This window comes from Lipophrys pholis (assembly GCF_963383615.2).
Source record: "Lipophrys pholis genome assembly, chromosome: 11".
Taxonomy (NCBI): Eukaryota; Metazoa; Chordata; class Actinopteri; order Blenniiformes; family Blenniidae; genus Lipophrys; species Lipophrys pholis.
The window spans coordinates 27,281,385-27,303,011 of record NC_137631.1 but is presented as its reverse complement, the minus strand read 5'-3'; the positions used below and the strand labels follow the sequence as shown (position 1 = coordinate 27,303,011).

The 21,627-nt window shown below is 43.1% G+C and overlaps 3 protein-coding genes across 4 annotated transcripts; 1 reads left to right on the top strand and 2 right to left on the bottom strand.

Moving 5' to 3' along the window:
• Positions 1 to 797: 797 nt before the first annotated feature.
• On the top strand, positions 798 to 2,874 carry tmem17 (transmembrane protein 17). The gene is made up of 5 exons (XM_080475038.1): positions 798 to 988; positions 1,148 to 1,251; positions 1,984 to 2,097; positions 2,175 to 2,318; positions 2,416 to 2,874. Exons 1-5 carry the CDS (start codon positions 871 to 873, stop codon positions 2,485 to 2,487), a joined length of 552 nt encoding a protein of 183 aa, XP_080331164.1. The 5' UTR covers positions 798 to 870; the 3' UTR covers positions 2,488 to 2,874.
• A 467-nt stretch (positions 2,875 to 3,341) lies between these two features.
• Positions 3,342 to 12,555, bottom strand: agbl2 (AGBL carboxypeptidase 2; the record flags this gene model as incomplete). Its single annotated transcript, XM_080474827.1, has 20 exons — positions 12,159 to 12,555; positions 10,473 to 10,593; positions 9,967 to 10,140; positions 8,778 to 8,885; positions 8,335 to 8,479; positions 7,989 to 8,244; positions 7,438 to 7,839; positions 7,207 to 7,349; positions 6,872 to 7,031; positions 6,612 to 6,738; positions 6,430 to 6,530; positions 5,728 to 5,840; positions 5,548 to 5,626; positions 5,283 to 5,405; positions 5,116 to 5,193; positions 4,907 to 5,005; positions 4,140 to 4,227; positions 3,886 to 4,060; positions 3,683 to 3,832; positions 3,342 to 3,366 (listed from the first exon to the last, which is right to left on the bottom strand). Exons 2-20 carry the CDS (start codon positions 10,573 to 10,575, stop codon positions 3,342 to 3,344), a joined length of 2,649 nt encoding a protein of 882 aa, XP_080330953.1. The 5' UTR covers positions 10,576 to 10,593; positions 12,159 to 12,555.
• Positions 12,556 to 13,442: 887 nt separating this feature from the next.
• Positions 13,443 to 21,600, bottom strand: fnbp4 (formin binding protein 4). Of its 2 annotated transcripts, none has more exons than XM_080475021.1 (17): positions 21,378 to 21,600; positions 20,760 to 20,831; positions 20,546 to 20,676; positions 19,432 to 19,603; positions 19,065 to 19,212; positions 18,845 to 18,944; positions 18,422 to 18,766; positions 18,111 to 18,303; positions 17,872 to 18,008; positions 17,689 to 17,793; positions 17,284 to 17,417; positions 16,137 to 16,282; positions 14,856 to 15,154; positions 14,653 to 14,770; positions 14,334 to 14,545; positions 14,065 to 14,222; positions 13,443 to 13,976 (listed from the first exon to the last, which is right to left on the bottom strand). In XM_080475021.1, the coding sequence occupies exons 1-17, from the start codon at positions 21,493 to 21,495 to the stop codon at positions 13,886 to 13,888; spliced, it is 2,679 nt and encodes an 892-aa protein (XP_080331147.1). In that variant the 5' UTR covers positions 21,496 to 21,600; the 3' UTR covers positions 13,443 to 13,885. The 2 variants fall into 2 exon arrangements, with proteins under 2 accessions (XP_080331147.1, XP_080331146.1); XM_080475020.1 differs by having other exon boundaries at positions 17,872 to 18,011; positions 21,378 to 21,592.
• Between the last annotated feature and the right edge of the window lie 27 nt (positions 21,601 to 21,627).

The window sequence follows — 21,627 nt, the reverse complement described above, 5'->3', positions numbered from 1 at the left end:
CAGCATTTACTTTAGTCCATCAAAGGGTCCACAGATTTTAGACATCAGACTAAAATTCAAACAAACATTGTAAATATGTGTAAATATCTTGTATCACCGAAAAGTCCCCATATCATGAAAATAAATTGGTTTACTTTGTTTTTGATTTAAAAAGAAAAACTCTTTTGTCATGTGTATGTGTAAATACTGCAGATTTAGTTCATCGGGATAGGTGTGTGTGTGTGTGTGTGTGTGTGTGTGTGTGTGTGTGTGTGTGTGTGTGTGTGTGTGTGTGTGTGTGTGTGTGTGTGTGTGTGTGTGTGTGTGTGTGTGTGTGTGTGTCTTCCTGTGCCAAAGACAGTGAAGTAACTGAGCATCCATATTTGACTGTCAATTAATAGACTTGTAAATTTGATACTTTTGCAAATTTGAACTTAAAAGAAAAATCAGCCATTAACACAATTATATTTATCGAAAAATTCTATACACACATAAATTGATACGATATATAAAAGCAAAACCAAATGTTCACGCTGCTCTTGCGCAGTAGTACAGGACTTTAGTGTTAACAGAGAAACCCAAGTCTTTTTTTTCCTAGAAATCTGGGATGTATTTGTTTATTCTTCCTTCTTTATCTTTTTATCTTTTACGTGTTGAAAGAATATTCACTTGTCTACTGCCTAGCCTAGCAGATATACTGTGTCACACACACATAGATAGATAGATAGATAGTAAATTCTAATTTGTTCAATTAAAATTAACATTCAGTCTCGCTGAAAACACAACTCTCGCGAGATTTCCTCGGTTTCCATAGAAACGCTCTGGCGTTCAGCCTCATCCCACTGGGTGTTTCTGCCCTTCTTTGCTTTCGTTTCTGGGTCCTTTGACAGGATGGACCTGCCGCCGACACTCACACGGCGTTCAGAAGACTTTTTACGGAGTGTTTTGTTCGCTCAGACTCGGACTGGAGCTTCCTCGAGCGACAAGGACGCAGTTTTCTCCCCCCACGGTGAGCCTTTGGTCCGCTAGCAGATGTTAGCATCGCCGCTCCAGTGTTTACACGTCATCTGCCTCAGCTGAAGCTTCCCGGCGTGTGCGGCTGTCCTGTTTGTCCCGTCTGATTGTGCAGCCTGTCTCTGTCTCTGTCTCTGTCTCTCTCTGCTTTCAGACAAACGGCTTTTGTCCAACCTCCCGCTCCAGATGTCTCTGTACTTTAACATGTGGTTCTTCCCCTGCTGGTGGGTCAGTGAAACTGTCGCGCTGCACCTCAAGGTGAGACAACGAGGACAAGTGGAGGAGAATAACACACCCCAGCTTCCTCAAATCCAGCAATAAACACGGCAAATGTAAAGGGAGGATTAGTCTTATGTCGCCAGCAAATACACAATATTGTATTGATATGATTAAGCATGGATATATTTGAGCAAAGGTGTCAAACTCAATTTCGTCTAGTGCCAAAGCTCCATGATTGTTGTTCTTATAGGGCTGTTATTTAACTTTAAAGGTAAATAACACAAAGGACTTTTGAAAATGTTTGTGTGAAACACTTTTCTTTGTTATTCGAATATGAATAAGTTGAATAAATCTCTTGATTCAGCACCACATCAAAGACTCTAAAAATGAACCCATGTAAACATGTTCCACTGTGCCTGCAGTCCGCCCTTTCACTGTGGGAGAATATAATGTTTTTAGTGGAGGTTAAATTCAGCACATGTCACTTGGGTGAGTTTTAATATGTCGATGGAAACATTGCAATCATTGGTGATTCGTGTGGAGAAGGAGGATAGAGGAGACAGCAGATATACGAAGATGATCCACTGTGAGCCCCAAATAGGCAAATGCTGATAGAAGAAGAATCAGTGTTCACTTAAATATTACACATGAAGCATGCGAATCAATGTTATTGAAAAATATTAGTCGAGATATAAATGTATTGGAATATTTCATTGTGAAAAAAAACCTTCATTTCAGCAGTATTTTTTATTTTTTTGTCATTCCTGCCAGTATCATGCCTTGGGAAACCACTACAAGTTCATCCTTGTGACCATCCTTTGTCTGATGACTCTGATTGAGGCCATCAGACTCTATCTTGGTTACACTGGGAATCTACAAGAAAAGGTAACACATCTCTCAGACCGTCATATGGTTAATGTCACGTTTAAATTAATATCATATAATGTTTGTGTTTATGGAAGCTCCCAGAGTTGGCTGGATTTTGGCTGCTGACCATCCTCCTGCAGTTTCCACTTATCCTCTTTCAACTCTTTAACGAGGCCATTCTCATACTGCCCCTGGAGAGAAGTGTCCACATAATTCTCACGATATTCATACTCACACAGGTACGACGACTTTCATCTCAGATACTACTGTGTTCTAGCATGTTCTCTTTGCGCACTGTATTTATGAGGTCGTACTTCTCACTCCTTGCCATTGCAGGTCTTCTATGGCTTCGCTGCGCTCCGGGACATCGTCAGGCACAGAGAATTTGGTTTCCAAAAGTTTGAGTGAAAAATGAAGCTTTGATGTCCCATCGATATCCTGTCACACTGAGACTTCTCCTTCATGTGTTTGTGCCTGTTACCGATACTGTTAACTAACAGAAATGTATTTAATATATGTATTTTTCTATTTTAATCACAGCCAGTTTGTATTGTTTTGTTACAGTTTTACAGTAAACAACACATACATGGCATACTACCTGTGTATTATTTGTTTTGAGGCCAATGTACTGCATCTTACTGCTTGAAGAACTAAAAGAGACAATTAACTTCTTTAATTACTCGCTAGTCTCTTGTATCCAACAATATTCTCAATAATCAATATTTGCAGTCATCCACAAATGAGTTTAAATTCTTCTTTCGTGTTCAGCACACGAGTTGAAGTTGTTTATTGGTCAGAAACGTGTCGCGTCACTTTGTTAGAGAATCGATCCAATGAGTCCTGTTCATTTTGTAAAAGCTCTGGCCTGTGATTGGACAGACTGAGGTTGTCTGTTGAGCGTTGCCTCTCGGGGACTCGTTTGGCTTCCCCCCCCGGGCTGGTGGCGCCTGGCGTCCCCGCGCTGAAGCCCACTGAGTGCGTCCCTCCGTGGCTGCTGGAGGCCTGAAGGCTTCGACAAGGGGGGTAAAACCTCGCCGTGTCTTTTGTCCTTCATAGAGTCTTTGCATTGTCTGGTAAAAATGAAACGATGAAAAGAGGCAGTGTATTAAAAATGAGGGATTTCAATTAGGAATGCTTGAGGAAGTTCAAAGTGTATTAACTGTTTTCCTCTCGGGTCCCTCGGCAAAGGCGCAAATACATTTCCAGATGATTCCGATTCTTTCAGAGGCGTGTTGTGTTTCCGGATCTGCTCCATGACTGGTTCACACCTCGGCAGCGATTTGGCCGCTGAATAGACACAGTTGGAAAAATAAAGACGTGAAGACACCTCTCCAATAAGAATTGTATAAGATAAAAGGAAGATGGCTGTATGTTACAAGTTGCATAAGAACCTTTTGACGAACACTCCCGTTCCTCTCTCCGGTGGTCGCTCTTATTTCTGTCAGTGGAGGAAACGTCGGTGACAAGGTAACGTTCCGAAACTCGCAGAGTGCTTCTGTCTCGGAAAATGTGTCCGCTGAACTTCACGGCGTTGAAGCTTGACAGCAGGCACGTTGGTGACACGACGTCTGGAAGCGTCTGGACACGAGTGAAGGAAGGAGACCTGCGATGGTAGAAACAGAGCAGCTCTGAATCATCCTGGTATTCCCAGCGTTCAGGTCTGGAACCTCCGGCCCAGCGCTGCACCGGTGTCTTGTGTTTGGGTTGCACTTTGAGGTTTACCTGCGGGGCGATGTCGAGGCAGGCGACAGCCCTGAGAGAGAAACCAGATTCATTACAGATAATTAAAGGTGAAATGGAATTCACCGAGAGCTGGATCCGGACAAACCTCTGTAGACCTTATAGGAAGCGACGCGCTGCCGGTTGCTGCGATGCTGTTGGTGTTTTGAGTGTGAGCAGTTCGGAGAAGGCAGAAGGAGAGCACTCAGCTGCAGCAGCTGAGAGGGACATCGCCACCGTCTCGTGTCCACCACCGTGTCTCCTGTGGAAACAAGACTGTTGAGTTCTGATGCCTCCGTGGTTTAGAAGATATTCTGCCTTTCCGTGAGTACGAACCCTACCTGTGTGCGGCGAGTAAGTGCCGATGCTTGGAGATGCTTTTGGTCTGTTTGGCAGGTCTGGGCCACTTATCTGCTCCGGACAAGTATTCTAGGGAAGAAGAAAAAGAAAACTCCCCAATATGTTCCAAAGAGACCATGGTAACCTGTGTCAGCAGTGCATTGTCGTTGATCCACACATCTAATAAGCTCAGGATTTTATCCAGACAAAGATCATTTTTCCTCCAGCAGACTTGTATTTGATGTTTGGTTACATTAACACACTGAAGTCATTGTGATTAACTTTCATAGTGAAGATTTTCTTCATGAAGTCCTTCTTTTGAATTTAAATTAGTAAACTACGGATAAAAGTGTTTTCTAAGTTCTTAACTCGTGAATCCGATAAATCTTATTTACTTAAATGTAACAAACCCAAAATTGTAATTCAATTTGATTTCCAAGTCATGGAGAATATTTCATTATTGACAAAAAGTCTCAGATAAGACAGCTTCCAATGCATCATATGAAATTTTATGGATTTTAACGAAAAAATTAGATTAGATTAGATTAGATTAGATTCGATTATTGTCATTCTGACAATTTACATCAAAGATGGACTGCAGAATGAAATTTCAGGATCAGCGACACAATCGCACACAATTATAAAGTACCCAAGATAAAATCCGTTCTGAAATACTGGTGCTCACTTATCAAAATAAGTGGGAATAAGTAAAAACAGAGAATAAATTAGTTAAAACAGAGAATGAATGGAAGTTCTGAGTCGTGCGTACCGAGGCGTGCTCGCAGCCCTGCACCAGTGTCACCAGGCTGACTCCTCCAGGGTGAGTATCAGTGGGAGGGATCGCTGCTTCACCGACGAGGCCTTTTGACTGCACAAAGACACACAAGAGCTGTGAACCGGAGCGGCTCAGGAAATCTGAAATTAAGTATTTACAAAATTGGAAACCAGCTTCTAAATCGATTCACATCTATTTCATACCCGCCATTTCCTCCTGAGTCGTCCATCAGGTTTGACAGCGACGGTCTTTTTAGCTGAGTCGTCGTGAGGCGAGTTGTTCTGCAGAGACGATGTACTTACTACAGGACATTCTTTAACACAGTAATGCCTTATGTGAGGACACAAACCAGACTGTCATTGAGTCTTACTTTACTACTGATGTGGATTTGCTGGACCTTTGGCTGAAGACTGATCTTCTCTCTGTCTGACAGCAGCTTGTTTCTTTCTCTGCGACTCCTCAAGCGCCTTTTCTTCTTCTTCACTGCAGTTTGCTGCGGAGAACAGGAGGATTTGATAAACTGCTGGATCTAAAGTCATTTTTATACCATGGTAATTATAAAACCGGAGCAGAAACAACGGGACTAAAGAATAGAAACACTATTCTGCTGGACATTATGTTAATTCCAGTCATACCCGTGGTGTGGCAGTCGTTGGCTGGTTCAGTAAATGAAGCGGGAGTCCGTCTGAATCGGAGCTGTTGGAACCGCTGGTGCTAACAACACAAAGGAGGAATGTTGGACATCCAAATGAACATGACACCGTGAATCAATGTCGCAGTTATTTCATAACGTAAAACAAAATATATTATTTCACCTGGTTTCCAGGTCAGACACGGAGATGCGACAGTCGGAGCCCAAATCTGTACCGAGTCTCTTTCTGACCTGCTTTCTCAACAAAGCTCTCAGCTCTTTCTGGCAGTACATGTTCTGGAATCCAAAACCCCAGAAGACACATAGCAAGAGTTCCTAATGTTCAAATCTAAGCATGGGGTCAAATGGTATCACCTGTATTTTAATAGAAATAATTCTGTTCCTTTCTCAGATTGAGATGGAACACAAATATTTTGAAATAAACCAGGAGTGTCAAACATTTTAGTTCCGGGCCCACAGACCGACCAATTTCATCTTGAGTGAGTCGGACTGCTAACATAGAGCCATAATAAGCCTTAAAATTTAAACTGTACGTTTTTAATCATTGTTGTACAGAGTAGACGTGATGAAAATGTAGTTAGTTTCATTAAAAAAACCAATTACCTCTGAAAAATGACAACAAGATCAACGTAGAGCCAAATTTGCAGAAACCTTCTGATGCAAAATGCAACGAAAAGTACAAAAAAGGGTCTCAGTGTTGTGTTGCTACTCCAAAGCAACTTGTTGAAGAAAATCCAAATGATTTCTTTGAAATCCTTCACAGTTTGCTTGGTTGTTTGCTGGGCTGGATTAGAGCCTCTCGCAGAGCGGGCCGTACCTTTGACACCCCTGATCTGAACCGTAACTGGACACCTTGGTCGCTCACCTTCGTGGAATCGGGGTCACAATAGTCAAGCAGGGTGTCACAGAAGTAGAAACCCAGGGACTTCAGGTCTTGAGTGGTAAAATGAGTTCCTGTCCTGTCGCCTAACGCCAAAGCAGACGACAGATCCTCAGACAGGATGCACGTAAGCGTACGAACTCGGGATTCAAATAGGCTGCACTCACCCAGAGTAGAGCCTCCGAAGGTGGCCTCCATGGTGTAGCTGTTTTTAATGCCAAGTCTCCACATGACAATCCGGCCGGTGCCCTCTTTGCTTTTCTGCACTCGAAATTTGCAGCTCCTGAAAGAGAACTAAAGAAGAGGTTAAATCAGATGGTGTATTTGAAATGAACACAATATATATTTGGGAGTGTTTTGATAGATGTCACAATGTTTGATAAAAGGTTAATGTTAAAGGAAAAAATAAAACTAGAGGTTACTCTACCTTATTACAGGCATTCTTGCTCATCATTAGTGGAAAGACCCTCTCGTGAAGTTTGAGTGAAACATTCCCTCGGGAGTTACAGCCATACATGAAGACGTTGTCTTTGCGGCTGTGGCCATGAAAGTCACAGTAGAGAACGACGTCTCTCTCCGCCAACAGTCTGGAGGAAAGTACAAAAACCAGAGCGCTCCGTTCAGAAGAGAACAGTGATTAACAATCGAAAACAAAATGCAAAGAGAAACAAAAAAAAAAAACCCTGCAATAAATAAAGTGTAAATACAAGGCGAAAGAGTTCCATAGTTTACAGGCAGTGCTTTTGACCGTGTGGATCTTGCCTTTCCACCATGTTTCGCGTGTGCCACACACAAGGAAAAGAATCCCTGAGCAACGTTCTGTAGTTTCTATTGAGGTCCCTGCCGGCCAGAGAGCAGCGGCTATTCCCCACCACCACGCCGTCCGGGTTCAGCATTGGCACCACCTGCACACGATAAAACGCCAGAGTGAAAAGCCTAATCCCACAGCCAATTCTTTTACTAGATGTAAGACATCCAGAGGACAATGACCACCTTGAAAACAAACGTGTCCCTGAGTAGCTGAGCGTCATCTGAGTCCCCGAGGAGGAAATCCAGTAATCCCTCCATCATCCAGGACCCGTTGGTTTCCCCGGGGTGCACTCGGGCCGTCACCACCACACCCTTCCTGGCCTTGCCTTCCGGCCTGCCGGCACCCAGCGACGTGATTGTCAGGACGTACACGGCATTCCCAGCAAGGCTGTGGCACAAGACTCGCACTTTACAGTACGACGCGACTGCGGGGTTGGAAGATACGCTCCCCAGGTAGCGCTGCAGGCGCGAGTAGGTGTAAGGGTAGCAGTGGGCCAAGAAGCAGGTGTCTGAGTCGTACGCGAACTGGAGAGTCCAGGACAGCGAGTACAAGGCGATGTGGTCACCATCGTTGCCCTTCGCACTCTACATGGATACAAAGACAATGACTTTGTAATTTCAATTACCTTTAAAGGTTTGGGTTAAGTGATGGTGTGTGTGGCGATGGACTTTTAGAATTATGCCAACAGATTTCAGATGAAATTGAATTTCAAAATATTTTCCACGGCACTCGCCTGACTTCCATTCGGGTAGTATCTAATATTGGAGCCTGCGCGTTGCCATCCAACGCCGTTTTCTTCCGCAGCCCTCTCAGAGTAGAGGAGTGGCCGCATGCCCACAGAATACAGGCTGCTGCTCTTCATCAGATTGACGATGGTGAAGCAGTAGCTCGCGCCAGCTTTCATGTTCCGGACCCTGAAGTAGAACCACTGTGTGTTCTTTGTGGTGTACATGTCTGTGCGCAAAGTGAGCTCATAGGCGTAAACACCCCTGAGGTTGGAAGAAAAAAAAAAAGACACGGATTGAAAATGTACAGCTCGAAACGCTGAAACAGTGAACCAATTGTCCGCTAAGACTCACACTTGGACGGCCTTCTGAAGGTTCCCACTCTCAAAGCGTGACTCAAACTCCAGAGTCTCGGTCTGACGGTCGTCACAAGTGGCGTTCTTAAGGCGTCCGGAGCTTCCTCCAACACGAGAACAAGTGAAATACGGTTGCTTCGTGGCTTAAGAGAAGGAATTGAAGAAAAGAAAGAGTGTGAATGGTTTAGTATGCTTCCATTGAGAAGTACTTGGTGCTGTTTTTGTCAAACCTTTCACAATATATGATCAGAGAATCAACAGAGAGAGAGAGATCAACAATAACTTGTAGTATTATGTTAAATTGATTGACACTTGGCATGATGCGCCTATGATTGTATTATTTTTAGAACAATGTATTTTTACCCCCCTTATTACTACCTTCGTCGGCCGGGCCACTTAATCTGGAGGTGCAACATGAAAGCATTTCTCCTGACAAGTTACCATGATCAATGCAGTACACCACCTTCCCCTTCTGCTCTCCGACCGGCATGGGTGTCCTCTCGTGTCCCGTGGGCTGATAAAAAGGCTCTGGCTCTGGGGGCTCCCACTCTGTGAAACAGCAGAAAGACATGGCAAACGTATCAATTCCATACTTAACACTGGATGGTTTGTTTGACGCAGCTCAGTACAGAGAAATAGAGTCTATAGAATAGAGAATCCCTACCTGAACCAAGTTTAGAATCCCTCCCCACACTCTGTCTGTCTCTCCCCCGACCGGAACAGGAGAAAATCTCCACCTCTGAGTCTGGTCCTGCAGGTTTCTTCCTCATTTCCGCCGTCTCCTACTCTTGCTCATGTGAAATTGTTTGGGTTTTTCTTGGAAAACTTCCTTGAAGTGACCATGTTGCATTTGGCGGTACATAAATAAAATTGAATTGAAATGAATTGAATCACTCTTTGGTTGATTATCAGCTCCAATAATCATTTAAGAATATTACTAGTCGACTGTTCTGCTCCACTAATACTTAAAGAGAGAGCCTGAAGTTTGTATTTCATTAACTTTGTTTTTTCATTAACTGTCTATTTGACTTCTTCATATCCTCTCAAAACTTAGACCACATTCACGTCACAAGATATAATTAGATAAAACCAAAAAACACCTTTGACAGAGATTCACTTGTCAGGGGGAAAATGTGCTGTAGAGGATTCCACAGTATTAGAAACATAATCAGAACTTCTTTGTAGGTGCCATCAAATACAAACCGAGGATTTATTTATTTATTTATTTATTTATTAATATATGGACTGTCTTACCTTCATCATTGGATATGTTGTCTATGTTGAGAAATGTCAATCAATACATCTTGTTTACATGTACACATGCAGGAAGTGATTATGGACACAGTTTAACAATTATTAATTTATTTTAAACCAACTTATATTGTGTGAGGAGCAATGTTGATTTCATGAAGAAAAAAAAGCCTTTTCGTCCAGGTGATAAAAGAGGGATCTTTTCTTGTAATATAAGTCAGTTGTACCGATGTTATCTGGTATTGGGTCTGATAATGTGGGCCAGTGCTTGTTCCCATAAAAGTGTTTTACATCCCCCCCCCCCAAAAAAAAAGTATTTATATATATATATACAGTATATTACTATTCGGCTTGCTGGCATAATCTAAAAGTGAATTACCTATGTGGTGAATGACGTCGTTGATGACCTCACACTCGATGGGCCATTGAGGACGGGGGTTAGATGGGAAGGTAACCAGCTCCAGCGGCGCCCTGAGACTCCAAACAGGTCGACCGCCATCAAAGTTTATGAGCAGCTGCCTGGTCCGCAGCGTCTCACTCACGCTCACCACCACTGAATAGGAACATGAATTGCAGTTCAAACCAGTGCTCCCCCATCTTCTGTTCTTACGCCACGCGCAATTTAAGGTATATATTTTTTATCAGGTGCGACCACTTTGCATTATAGGCCAAACAAGCTAAAAGGATTAGGCTGCACCTGATCGACTTAATCGCCTTCCCACAAAAGAGCTCCTGTTTAATATATGATGAGATTACTGCCTTTCCTTCTGAGACAACGGCTTCAGCAAGTCGACTTCGCTCAAATGTCAGCAACGTTTACGTTACACACATTAAACATGCATTTTGTCGTGGCCTATGTTTAAAAAATAAAAATAAAAAACTTACGCTGTTTCCTCCCAGTTAATTCATCTTCTTCTTCCTCTGTCTTGGAGTCCAGGTTTTCTCTCTGGTGATCATTCCACCAATTCCTGATGGTAGAGACTGCCATGTGGGATGTTTTCGCTGCCTAATGGGAAACATGTCAACACTGTCATGTTGTTAAGATAACAAGCGAATAGTGTCACTTCATTTTAATGGAATATCACTAATTTCACCTTCAAATTCACATAATAGCAGTTACAGATTTTCATACGAGCAATTCAGGGTGTTACACATTTATGATCAGGGTTTTTTCAGATCACTGACAGGATCGTAACTTCTAAATAAGTTCTGATAAAATGTTATGGAAATCAGTAACAACATTTTTGTATTGATGATTCTTTACTTGTTATATCTAATAAATACCCTGTACTAAAATTTTCCAACGAGTTACTACATGATGCATTTCAACAAATTCATTTTAGTGACTAAGTAGTCTTCCAATTAAGATTTTAAAATCAACTATTATCAATTACAAAGTCATAAAAGCAGCATCTAAGACAGGGTTGTCACACGTGTTTTAGTTCAGGGGCCACATACAGCACAATTTCACCTTGAGTGGACTGGAAAATTTAAGCTTTAAAGTTTTTATTTGCTGTTGTGTAAATTATACGTGACGCAAATGTCTATATTTTTGCAAAATCAAACATTTACCAGAAAGAATTGACCACAATTTCAACATAAAGCCAATTATAATGAAACCTTCTGGCACAAAATACAGTGAAATGTTAACAAAACGGTTGCTTTATGCATGTTTGGACAAATTCACCCCTGGAAGCGTGGCTTTGATACGAGTTTGATAGTAATGAGGTTCCTTTCTTTCATGGTAGCATCGCTGATATCTCAGCTCGGGTGCCAGTGTTGCTAATTGTCCACTTCTCCTGTATCACTGGTATTCTGGGTAACTTTAGAGATTTTTAAGGAATAGGCAATAATATTCCTTGGCTTCAGCCTATACCCATTTCGGCTACAGAAATTGTGAAAAAGAAAAAAAGAAAAACAAAGCACGTGTGCATGAACTTTTATAGTGCTTAAAAGTTCATGCACACGTGCATTCAGTTTATAGTGTTTAAAAGTTCATGCACACGTGCATGAACTTTTAAACACTATAAACTGAATTATAAAATTTAATTAAAACAAGAAACAAGAAATTTGTTTTAAAAAATATATAATTTTTTCTTTGAAATTTTGACAATTATTCTATTAAATAAAACAGATAATTAGGATAGAATAGGGGTAGGGCTGGATAAGGAAGTTGCTTCTCCCTATTCCCTTTTCAAACAGCTAAGTATACACTTTTATTTTGATTGAGTAATTATTGATTATTAACATTATCATTATTGTTGAGCTAAGCATTAATAACAATCATATTGTATTTATTAAGCCTTTTTTCTTTCTTTTCTATGCTCATATTTTTTTGGGTACTATCATATTGTACAATTGTCTTAAATTCTTTTTATTTATTATTTCATTTTCTTAAATGTTTGAAATGAAGCTATAAAAAAATACCATACCATACCAGGGCCGGTTTTGGCCCACGATCCTCATGTTTGACACCACTGATGTAGATAAGAAAAATAACTTGTGTACACATTTTGTCTTGAATACATCCAGATTGAATTCTCGGAGAACCAAAGTTTTTAAGTAACTCACTCGTGAGGTTTTGTTGTTGTTGTTGGGATCTTCACCTGCTTCTCTGCCACAAAGGAAACGCCATCAGCAGTCTCACGTTTCTTTATGCACACACGATGGCAGTCTCCACAAGACCTTTGTCACGGCAGTTCCGCGGTAATTCATCAAAATTCAATCCGAAATGATTAAAGTCAGCCAATCACACTCACATGTTGCTAAGCTAAGTTAGCTTCTCCACTGAAACACCGCCCCGACACGGAGCTCCAGTAAAGCAGCGGGGTTTACGAGTGTACGACGGCTTCTTCTCGCGCTTCATTATTCCTCGTGAATAAAAGAAGCTTTATAGAAAAGAAACACAGAAGCGAGCTGGGCAGCCACGACGGAGCGGAGCGAGCCTTCTCTGGGTACCTCGTTACCTGGCAACGGGTTTCCTCAATAACACCGCGGTTGCCATGGAAATTTTTCACTGTACAACTGGTTCTTTCAGGAACAAATCCTTCGTTTTAAAAAAAATTTAAATAAAATACATACTTTAAAAAAAAAAAAATCATTATAAAGGCATTATTTCCAGTTTCAGTACAAATTAGTTATTTTACCAAGTTTGTCCAAAGATGGCTAAACTGTGATGTCATCACGTTGACAACGACACTGTACACACAGAGGTAAGCAAAGGTAAATTCACTGTCGCCAACAAAGCTATACAGATCAACGGAAGATCCACATCTCTGCATCTTGTCAGTTTAAACTAAATCATAATTTGTTGATCCCTTTTGGGAAAAAAAAAACCTTTTTTCTTTTTTATCCCCACACATACACATCAGGGCACTCCTGCCAAGGACTCACAGCAGTGATCCCGGAGTCTTGCCGAAGGACACTTTGATGAGGAGAAAGAGAGATGAAGAATCGAACCTGCAACCTTTCAATTAAAAAAAATCTGTTGTACAAATTGATCCTATACAGCACCAATTCTGTACATTTTGACCCATCCTATGAGGAGCAGTGGGCTGCCACTACAGCACCTGGGGAGCAGGTGACACAGGAGGTGGTGCTCAAGGGCCCAGTCATTACCTGTCTGCCATGGGAATTGAACCAGCAAACATCAGATCCCAAGTCTGCTGCCCTTTATGCAAACTTTTCAGCAGTGTTTCTCATGGGTGGAGTGTGCCTCATTACATTTTGATCAGCTGGGTCAACATTTACTGCACACACCGCTCCCCTACTGAGTTCCTGGGAAAATGTACAACATATTGAATAACCACAAACAATTATTCCAGAACAAACAGAACAAAAAAAAAAAACAGGATTGGCTTTCAAATTTTTTTTTTTTTAATAACTTTTTACAAAATATACAAGCTCAATGACATTTCCTTCCTTTTTCACAAACAATACTTAACCCATTATACAGTTTATGTACACAGTTCTAAAAATTAACGCCCCCCCCCCATCCCCAAAACATATTTTTAAAAAACAAAAGCCAACCAAATGTAAGACAACAGTCGTCTATACATAATACACAATGAAGATCAAGTACTGAGAATTTGCTGACCCGAGGACATTTGGCACATTTACAACTGACAACTGAAAAGACATGTAGACCCCTCTGTGTGAATGGCCTGCCAAGGAGGGGCTTCAATACATCTTATCTGATGTTCATGTCCACTGGTCACTGAACAAACTTAAGTGGATATGGGAGTTTGTGGAAATAAAAAAAAAAGGCAGACTGAGGGATAGACGACTTCCGCTGGGTGTTATGTGCTGTTCATCATCTTCCGTTTTTTCAAGCGATCCCGCCAGTCGTCAGGCAACGCCTCGAAGTTGGCATTCTTTGAGGCTTTTCCCCTGAAAAAGAAAACGCATGAGAGAAGCCGGTTAGATAAATATAGTGTTGGTTAAGCTGCGAAAATCGTGTGTATGTTTTGAGCCCTACGTCACGAGCTGCTGCTGCTTCCAATCCTCAATATTTCTCTTGTTGAGCTGGTCTCGGTCTTCATCGCTGGAGCTGCTCTTCTCTTCTTCATCCAACTCCTTCTGGATGCTTTGCCACTTCTTCACCAAGGAGGGCATTTTGGTCTTACTTTTCTTGGACTAAAGATGCAGGAGAGGAATTGGTAAAAATGCATGCTTTTGCAAGTGACAAATCATTGTGTTGAATGTACGGCTTCATGTACAGTATGAAGTAATTCAAATTTGACTAACCTTCTCCTTTTTTGTTTTTTTGCTCTTATCTATGGGCGGCGGTTTGGCTGCCGGAGGTTCAAGCGGTGGCTGTGGTGGTGGCAGTGGTGGTTGAGGCGGCAGGGCTGGTAGGGGAGGAGCAGGAGGTTCACAGGGGACTAAAGGGGCAGCGACAGTTGGCACAGCCCAATAAGCGGCTGCCGACATCAGAGGGGCTGCAGACAGAGAGAAACCTGTAAAACAAAGGAGAGCAGCCTATCAATACTGTAGTTGAAAAATGTTTGTCAGATTCTCACTCCACAGGTAGGGGGTGGGGGTGGGGGGGGGGGGGGTTCTTTACCTGAGCTGACGGCTGGCTGTGTGTACAGAATTGGACTGCTGCCGATCGTAATGGATTTACCAATCTGACCAGCTTTTCGTTTTTGACCCTTCCCCAGAGAACCGGATGGATCAACAATCTGCGTGAAAGACGGCAACAAAGACAATAAAAGTTTTGGTTTGTCCTTCTTGAATGTACTTCTGTCGCATGCATTTCTCCCATACCTTCATCCCGGCCGTGCCGGGGGGTAAAGGAGGCCTCCCACTGCCATCTTCCTCTGTTCCGGGAGCCGGAGGCTCCTCATCGTCGTCATCCATCTCCATCTCCACCTCCATGATCTCCCCGTCACTGTCGGGAGGAGGAGGAGGGGGAGGGGGCGAGCCTGGCGGGAGAGGTGGGGGCGGCGGGTAGTTGGACGGTGGCGGAGGAGGGCTGTCGGGAAGCGGCGGCTCTGGAGGGGGCCAAATAGACGACGCGCTGGACTCGGGAGGTGGATGTGGTGGAGCAGCAAACGTAGCAGGTCCTGTTGAGGACATTTTCATCTTAATGTCTGATAACAGGCAGACAGCAAAACAGAATCTAATGAGTTATACCCACATGATATCTGAACAAAAACATCTCAACAGAGAGAAAGAGTCCCTTTTCACTGGAGTGCCAGTAGTTTTCTGCAGTAACTTTTCAAAAACGCGTTTTTCTTGAGATGGAAACAATTTTTCAAACAACCAATCGGTCAGATAGAACAACAGTCACTCGCCTTGCTAAGCTACAAAAACTTAATTTTTCTCTTTCGATCCCACGTTTTATGACGAGCCAAACAGAAGGGTTCACAACAAGGAGAGAACCACTTTATGGGAAGAAAACTGTAAGGCTCCGTTCAAACATGTGAAAGTAAAAAACATCTGCATTTCCGTTTGAGAAAATAATTTCGCGTTTTGAAAGCGATGTTCGATCACATTGAAACGGCAGAAACGCTGAAAACAACAGTTTTAATGTGGGTGCTGTTTGTTTTTGGAATGAAACCACACACATGTACGCAGGGAACAATACACTATAAACATTAAGTGGGAGAACACGGACAGTGGACAGACGACCAAGTTGGATTGTTATTATAGGGACTGTCAGATAAAAAGTCAGAATATGGACCGGGGGTCAGGACAGTCTGGACGCAGCCATGTTTGTCCACTTGAGTGCAATATAATTATTTACTACAGCAGTGGTGCACATGTGCAGTAGCAGCATTTCTACACGGGAGGAGGAGGAGAAGTTTTCAGTGGCTCCGAGCACCATCGGCATGTAAACAAACCCGAATGTGCACGCAAATGTTTTCTGCTTTCACTTGAATGTGTCATGTAAACAAGCCTGAGAAACTGAGGGGTATAAGTAAGTGAAACCTTATCGCTGTAGTCAATGTAAATGCAGGAGGTTAAAAACTTCACTAACATAAGACAGATTTCAGCCCAACTCTCTGCAGTCGATAGAAAAGTGCAGAAACAGCAGAAACCCACCAGTAGATGTAGAAGACTTGTTTTCTCCTTGGCTTGATGTCTGTGATTTGCCGTTCTTTGGGTCATCCTCCTTGTCCTCTTCTTTTGGAAAGTCCCACTGGGAGGAACCAGTCCGGTCCTTCACATAGAAATACCGCCTGTGCTCTCTAAAGAGTGGGACAACAGAGATAAAAGGCAAGAGTCTTAACCACTAGCCTTGAAACTTGCTGAGTGCCACGATACCCTGGGTCGCTGGGGCAAAATATGTGGACATAAAGGCCACAATGAAGTTGGTGTGGACAGCAATTTTAGCCATCCGGGACTAAGGGCCAATTAGAATGTGGTTCTGGGTGTGGACAGGGAAACCCACCTTGCTTTCAATTTTTTTTTTTTTTTTAAAGTAAAACAAATCATCTAGGTCCTGAAAGTAGCAATCAGCAGCTCACACCAGGGTTGTCACATTGCTGTGTTTTAGACAACCATTGCCTCCCAGACACAGGAACACGCCAGGGAAGAATCAGCATCATTATCAGCATCGTCATCATCATCATCAACAACAACCATATTCCAGAACAAGCACACAGTCAACTCATTTTACATCTGAAAAAGGTAAAAAAATAAAGAAAGAAAAACAGGAAGACATATGGAATAAGAGTTGGTCTGACCTGCTGGATTCCCGTCATTGCTCCGTCTTCACCTTTTATTTGATGCGTGACACTCGTCGCTTCCACGGCATCACTCTGTCTGCATTGCATTCTGTGGGGGGGAGCGGTAGTCCTGCAAAGTGCAAAGCTCTCCCAAGCAACCAGCCCCCTACCATACACTCCCTCCCAGGTTTTCCACTGACTTAAATCAGTTTACAAATGCCCCCCAGCAAACGGGGCTTAGGAGTCTGTCATAGGGACAGGGAGTCCTCTCTGCGGCAGGATTATTTATCAGGAAGCAGGCTGGCCCCAAGTGGATGCAGCCTCATGTGTAAGCACTGCATCACACAAACCCTGAAGAGTCTGTTTCTGGTAAGTATTTTGATCCACTCGGACTGGGAAAAGCTTCTCCCCAAGTCATGTTACAAAGTCTGTAACCTCGGCACTGAGGGAGGCATCGTCACACGGTAAGGTTTTGGGGGGGGCGAGGGAGTTTAGAGATGTGAAAGGTAAGGAGCGCGTACCTGTCCCAGTGGCAGGACCAGCCTTTAGGGGTGGCGTTAAGTTCGTAATATTTTATGTGTTCGGCAGCTTCTTGAAGCCTGCGGCGAAGATAGACGCCATTCAGAGCACCCTCCCTCCAGTCAGAAATTCTTGTCTGGAAGAAAGAAAAAAAAAAGATCAATTATTTAACGGAATGATCAATTAAACAGCCAGAGGACAGATGACTCGCAGAGAAAAGCAATTATAAGAAGCTGCTAGAGTGACACCCTGTGATAGATTATGATGAGCATTTTAGATATTAACTACCAAAAGGAGCAAGTGTAGAATCATTCAAGACAAAACTTAAAAGGACATTTTTTGCAAGGATATGGCTACAAATAGAAGTTAGCGAATATAGTTTTGGCACTAATGTATTATCCTCTTACCTCAGTCTGTAGGAGAAGCAGCTGGAAGTTTGAGATCGCCTTTTTGTTTATCCCGAGGAACTCCATCTTGCTGGTTAAGGTGTTGGCCAGTTCCCCAATCTGAAACTACAATTACATAGATTTAACTTGTGTCCAGTAAGAGGATATGAAAATTGCCAAGGTTGCTTGTTGCAGCGTCGTTACCTTGAGCTCAGGTGTTTCCACTTTGAGCTCGGATATTTCCGGCTCCTCTTTCACGGGAGGCTTTAAAGCCGTTTTGTCATCGGAGTCTTTCACTTCCTTGTCGTCTCCTTCCATGACACTTTCTGGCACTTTAGGAACTGCTGAGTGACACAAGAAACAGCATTTTACACATGTATATTCCAACAGAATATTATAGAGTCCTGAATGCCCAGGACTTGAGAAACTTTACTCGAACTCACCGGAATCTGTGCTGTCCACCAAGTCGGACCCTCTACTGTTTGAGTCGGGGCTGGGAGCACAAGGGAAGGCAGTCTTCCACCGGTTTTTCTTCAGTAACTGACCATGGGGGGCAGAGACCTCTTGGCTCGTCTCAGAAGAGGGACTGGAGCCCCCGGCACTCCCGTCGCCCTCCTCCAATGCTCGGAGTTCAGCCTAAGAGTCAGGTGGTCCAGTTCAGTTACTCACGTCAAAATGTGCTACTGACTAAGAAAAATAACTAAACCCTCCAATGTGTACAATGGGAGAGCTGTTTCCTGCATTGAACACTCACCTTTTTTCTCTCAAGAGCAAGCTCGAGCTCCACCGTGTCTTCTTCCGTTTCCTCTTCAGCCTCAGAGTTGTCTACTGACTGTTTCTTGGCGCAAACGTCTTTCTGGACTGCGGGCGTCGATTCTGAATCCAGAAATGGTAACGAGGGGGATCCTGCTGGACGAACGCCCTCCCCATCAGAATCTAAACTGCTCTCGGGCTCATCCAAACCCCTGAGCAGTTTTTTCCTCCATTTTTCTTCCGCCTCCTTCACTTCGGAGGAGATCAGTGGACCCAGGAGAGACGCAGCCACTCCGCGACGCTCCTCCTCTTCACTTGTGAGACCAACAACACTCTCTATTACCTCCTTTTAGAGAGAGAAAAAAATAATAATTTTTAGCAACAGAAAAGCAATGATTCAACTTTATATTTGATTGAAACTTGCCTTCACTTTGGTCTCTTTCACTGTTGGCGCTGCAGCAGAGGCAACATTTTCCTCTGTGTAGAAACTTGCTTTGGTTGTGCCATTGCCATTGACGCTAGAGCTACAGAGAAAATAAAGAGACAAAACAGAAGATTAATTTGAGCAAAACTACTGAATTGGACTTCAAAGATACATTTCAAAACTTGTGATTAGTCTGAAGCCAGCTGTCAGTCTGTCCTACCTGTTGCCATGCTGACCTAGGCTTTGCACCTGATCAGCCAGGTAATGTGGGAGCTCCCAGGACACTTCGTTAGTCTGAGTGTTCCAGTAGTAATAGCAGCCAGAGTTCTCGTCCCACACCTCCTGCCAGTCACCCATCTCTACACCAACTGCAACAGGAGCACATGAAAGAACGGTTTAAAATTATTAAATATAATTATAGACCAGAAATGCACACTCATCAAATAAAATGAGAATAGTTGTATCAATATGCTGAACTTTGAATTCTACCCGTCTTTGGAATGTTTTTACTTTTGTTCAAATAAAGCTGGAACAGACATTCCTTATGTACACACACAAATACGTTCTATTAAGACAAACATAGTTACCTCCTGCCAGAGAGTCCCGTGTATTGTACTCAAAGTCTGCACTGTGTTGATTTGGTCCATCACCGGCAGCTGGATGCTGAGCACTTCCTTCTGGTTTGGGAGGTGCTGTGTTTGGATCTGGAGGATTAGATGTTTCATCCGGTGTCGGCTGAGTCGTGATTGCATCAATTTCCTGGGATGAAAAAGAAGAAGAAACTAATTTTCATGTTTAAAAGTAGATTTCAGTCACTTGAATGACACACTTCAGAGCAATAGTTTGCTCATCAATTTGTAGTTAAAAACAATTAACCTACACCACTAATCACTTATTACTCGAAATGGTAATAAAACCCCATTCCAAAAACACAAATGAAATCCTGCTGTTTCAATAACAACTGCAGACCTAAAAAAAAGTTTTCTTTCGTATCACAGGAACACAACGTGCTGCCAATTAGTCCTGAGCCTTGACAGAAAAATCAGCCCCTTTGTACTGCTTTGGCAACAATGAAAACCTGTTCACTACATTTTAGCAAAGGCACCAATAAATCGGACAACTATGGAAACCTGAGCACGAGATGATCGCTCAGATTGCACATCTGATAATTCATCATACGGAATCACATATGCATGGGGCTGCACGGTGGCACAGTGGTTAGTGCTCTTGCGAGAAGGTCTGGGTTTAAATGTCAGCCGGGCCTTTCTGTGTGGAGTTTGCATGTTTCTCCCCATGTGCATGTGTGGGTTACCTCAGGGTACTCTGGTATCCCCCACAGTTCAAAAATATAAATGTGAAGTCAATTTGTGACCCTACATTGCCCCTCGGTATGAATGTGTGTGTTGTTGTCAGTCTCTGTGTGTTTGCCCTGTGATGGATTGACTCCAGCGCCCCTGCACAGGACTGACCGATACAGAAGATGGATAAATGGATGAATGAATGGACAAAATATGAACATTTATATATATTGGGTTTCAAAAACAAAGTAACAGGAGATCACAACAAAAGCACACCACCATTGGTATCACAGACTAAAAAAAAAAAAAAAAAAGCTTATTTGAAAAACTAATCAGCAATCAATCAAGAGAATGAGAAAGTACAGTATATAGGTTTAGAATTTTAACATTCATTTGTACTCACAGCCATAAAATTGGCCAATGTGCTGTCGATGTCTGCTGACTGGTTGAGTTGGGATTTTACAGTTGAACGATAGGAGTCTCCAGCATCTTCTTCATCACTGTCTTCATAGGCTCCAAGCAAGGATAAACCCTCTACACGTGACAAATTACAATAATTCACAAAAATGTCTTCCTCTGAATCATCAGACAACATAACCATATACAAGATACTTCACCTGTGGCCTTCACTGCTGCCGTCTTCATGTTTGAGCGTTTCAGGAATCTGTTTGCATCACCTTCTTGTTCATCTGGAAGACAGAAGCAAACGTGTATCTTCAAAAATGCAGATGCAAAACGCTTTTGGGCGACCGGTTATTTGCGCCACGCTCCGTCAAGCACGGTGCAGACCCCAATCGCGGGCTAATTTAGGAACCATCCGCAACCGACTTGAACCATTCAAATATCAAAACGTGCAGCTTGTTCATAAAACGAGTGCTATGCCGTGCGCTGCAGATCAGCGTTTGTTACCATGAACACGCTCAAAACAAATGAGATCAGCTTTATGTTAAATCAGCTTTTTGCCATTTTGTCTGTTTGCCATTGGTCTGTCTTGGCAGGCCACGAATCTGTTATTCGTAGTCACTAGCTTAGCACGTAACTTCACGGCTTACATAACGAAACCAGGCTAAACGGTCCTTTTGTATATTTATATTCAAGCATCACATTATACACACACGAGGAATTATAATAGCGTATCACTTCCTTCAAGGTTGATTTACACCTGGCGGGCACGCACAACGGAAACGTTGCATGGAGCTAACCCGATGCTAACTATGCTACATTTGAAAACTCACCGTCAGAGCCCGACGGCGCTTCGTCTCCGGCATTCCCAACGCGAGTTCCGGGAGGGGAGAGTTGCAGGATGGTTCTCCGACCAACCGCTCCTCCCGTGAGTCGACTTTTCTTGCCCATGTCGGTCCGTGTACGTGGAGGCCCGTCACCACACTTTGTCCCAGCTGCGCGGCGGCCACACAAAAGACACTCCGCTGAAGCTGGTTTCCCGCACGTCACTTCCGGGGCACCCTGCCAGACCGGAAGTTACAA

Coding starts and splice junctions, on each gene's coding strand:
- tmem17 (XM_080475038.1), top strand. CDS start 871: ATGGACCTGCCGCCGACACTCACACGGCGTTCAGAAGACTTTTTACGG. Junction 1,252..1,983: donor CTGTCGCGCTGCACCTCAAG/GTGAGACAACGA, acceptor CATTCCTGCCAG/TATCATGCCTTGGGAAACCA. Junction 2,098..2,174: donor CTGGGAATCTACAAGAAAAG/GTAACACATCTC, acceptor TGTTTATGGAAG/CTCCCAGAGTTGGCTGGATT.
- fnbp4 (XM_080475020.1), bottom strand. CDS start 21,495: ATGGGCAAGAAAAGTCGACTCACGGGAGGAGCGGTTGGTCGGAGAACC. Junction 20,677..20,759: donor GGCAGCAGTGAAGGCCACAG/GTGAAGTATCTT, acceptor TGTCACGTGTAG/AGGGTTTATCCTTGCTTGGA. Junction 17,794..17,871: donor TGGAAACACCTGAGCTCAAG/GTAACGACGCTG, acceptor ATGTAATTGTAG/TTTCAGATTGGGGAACTGGC.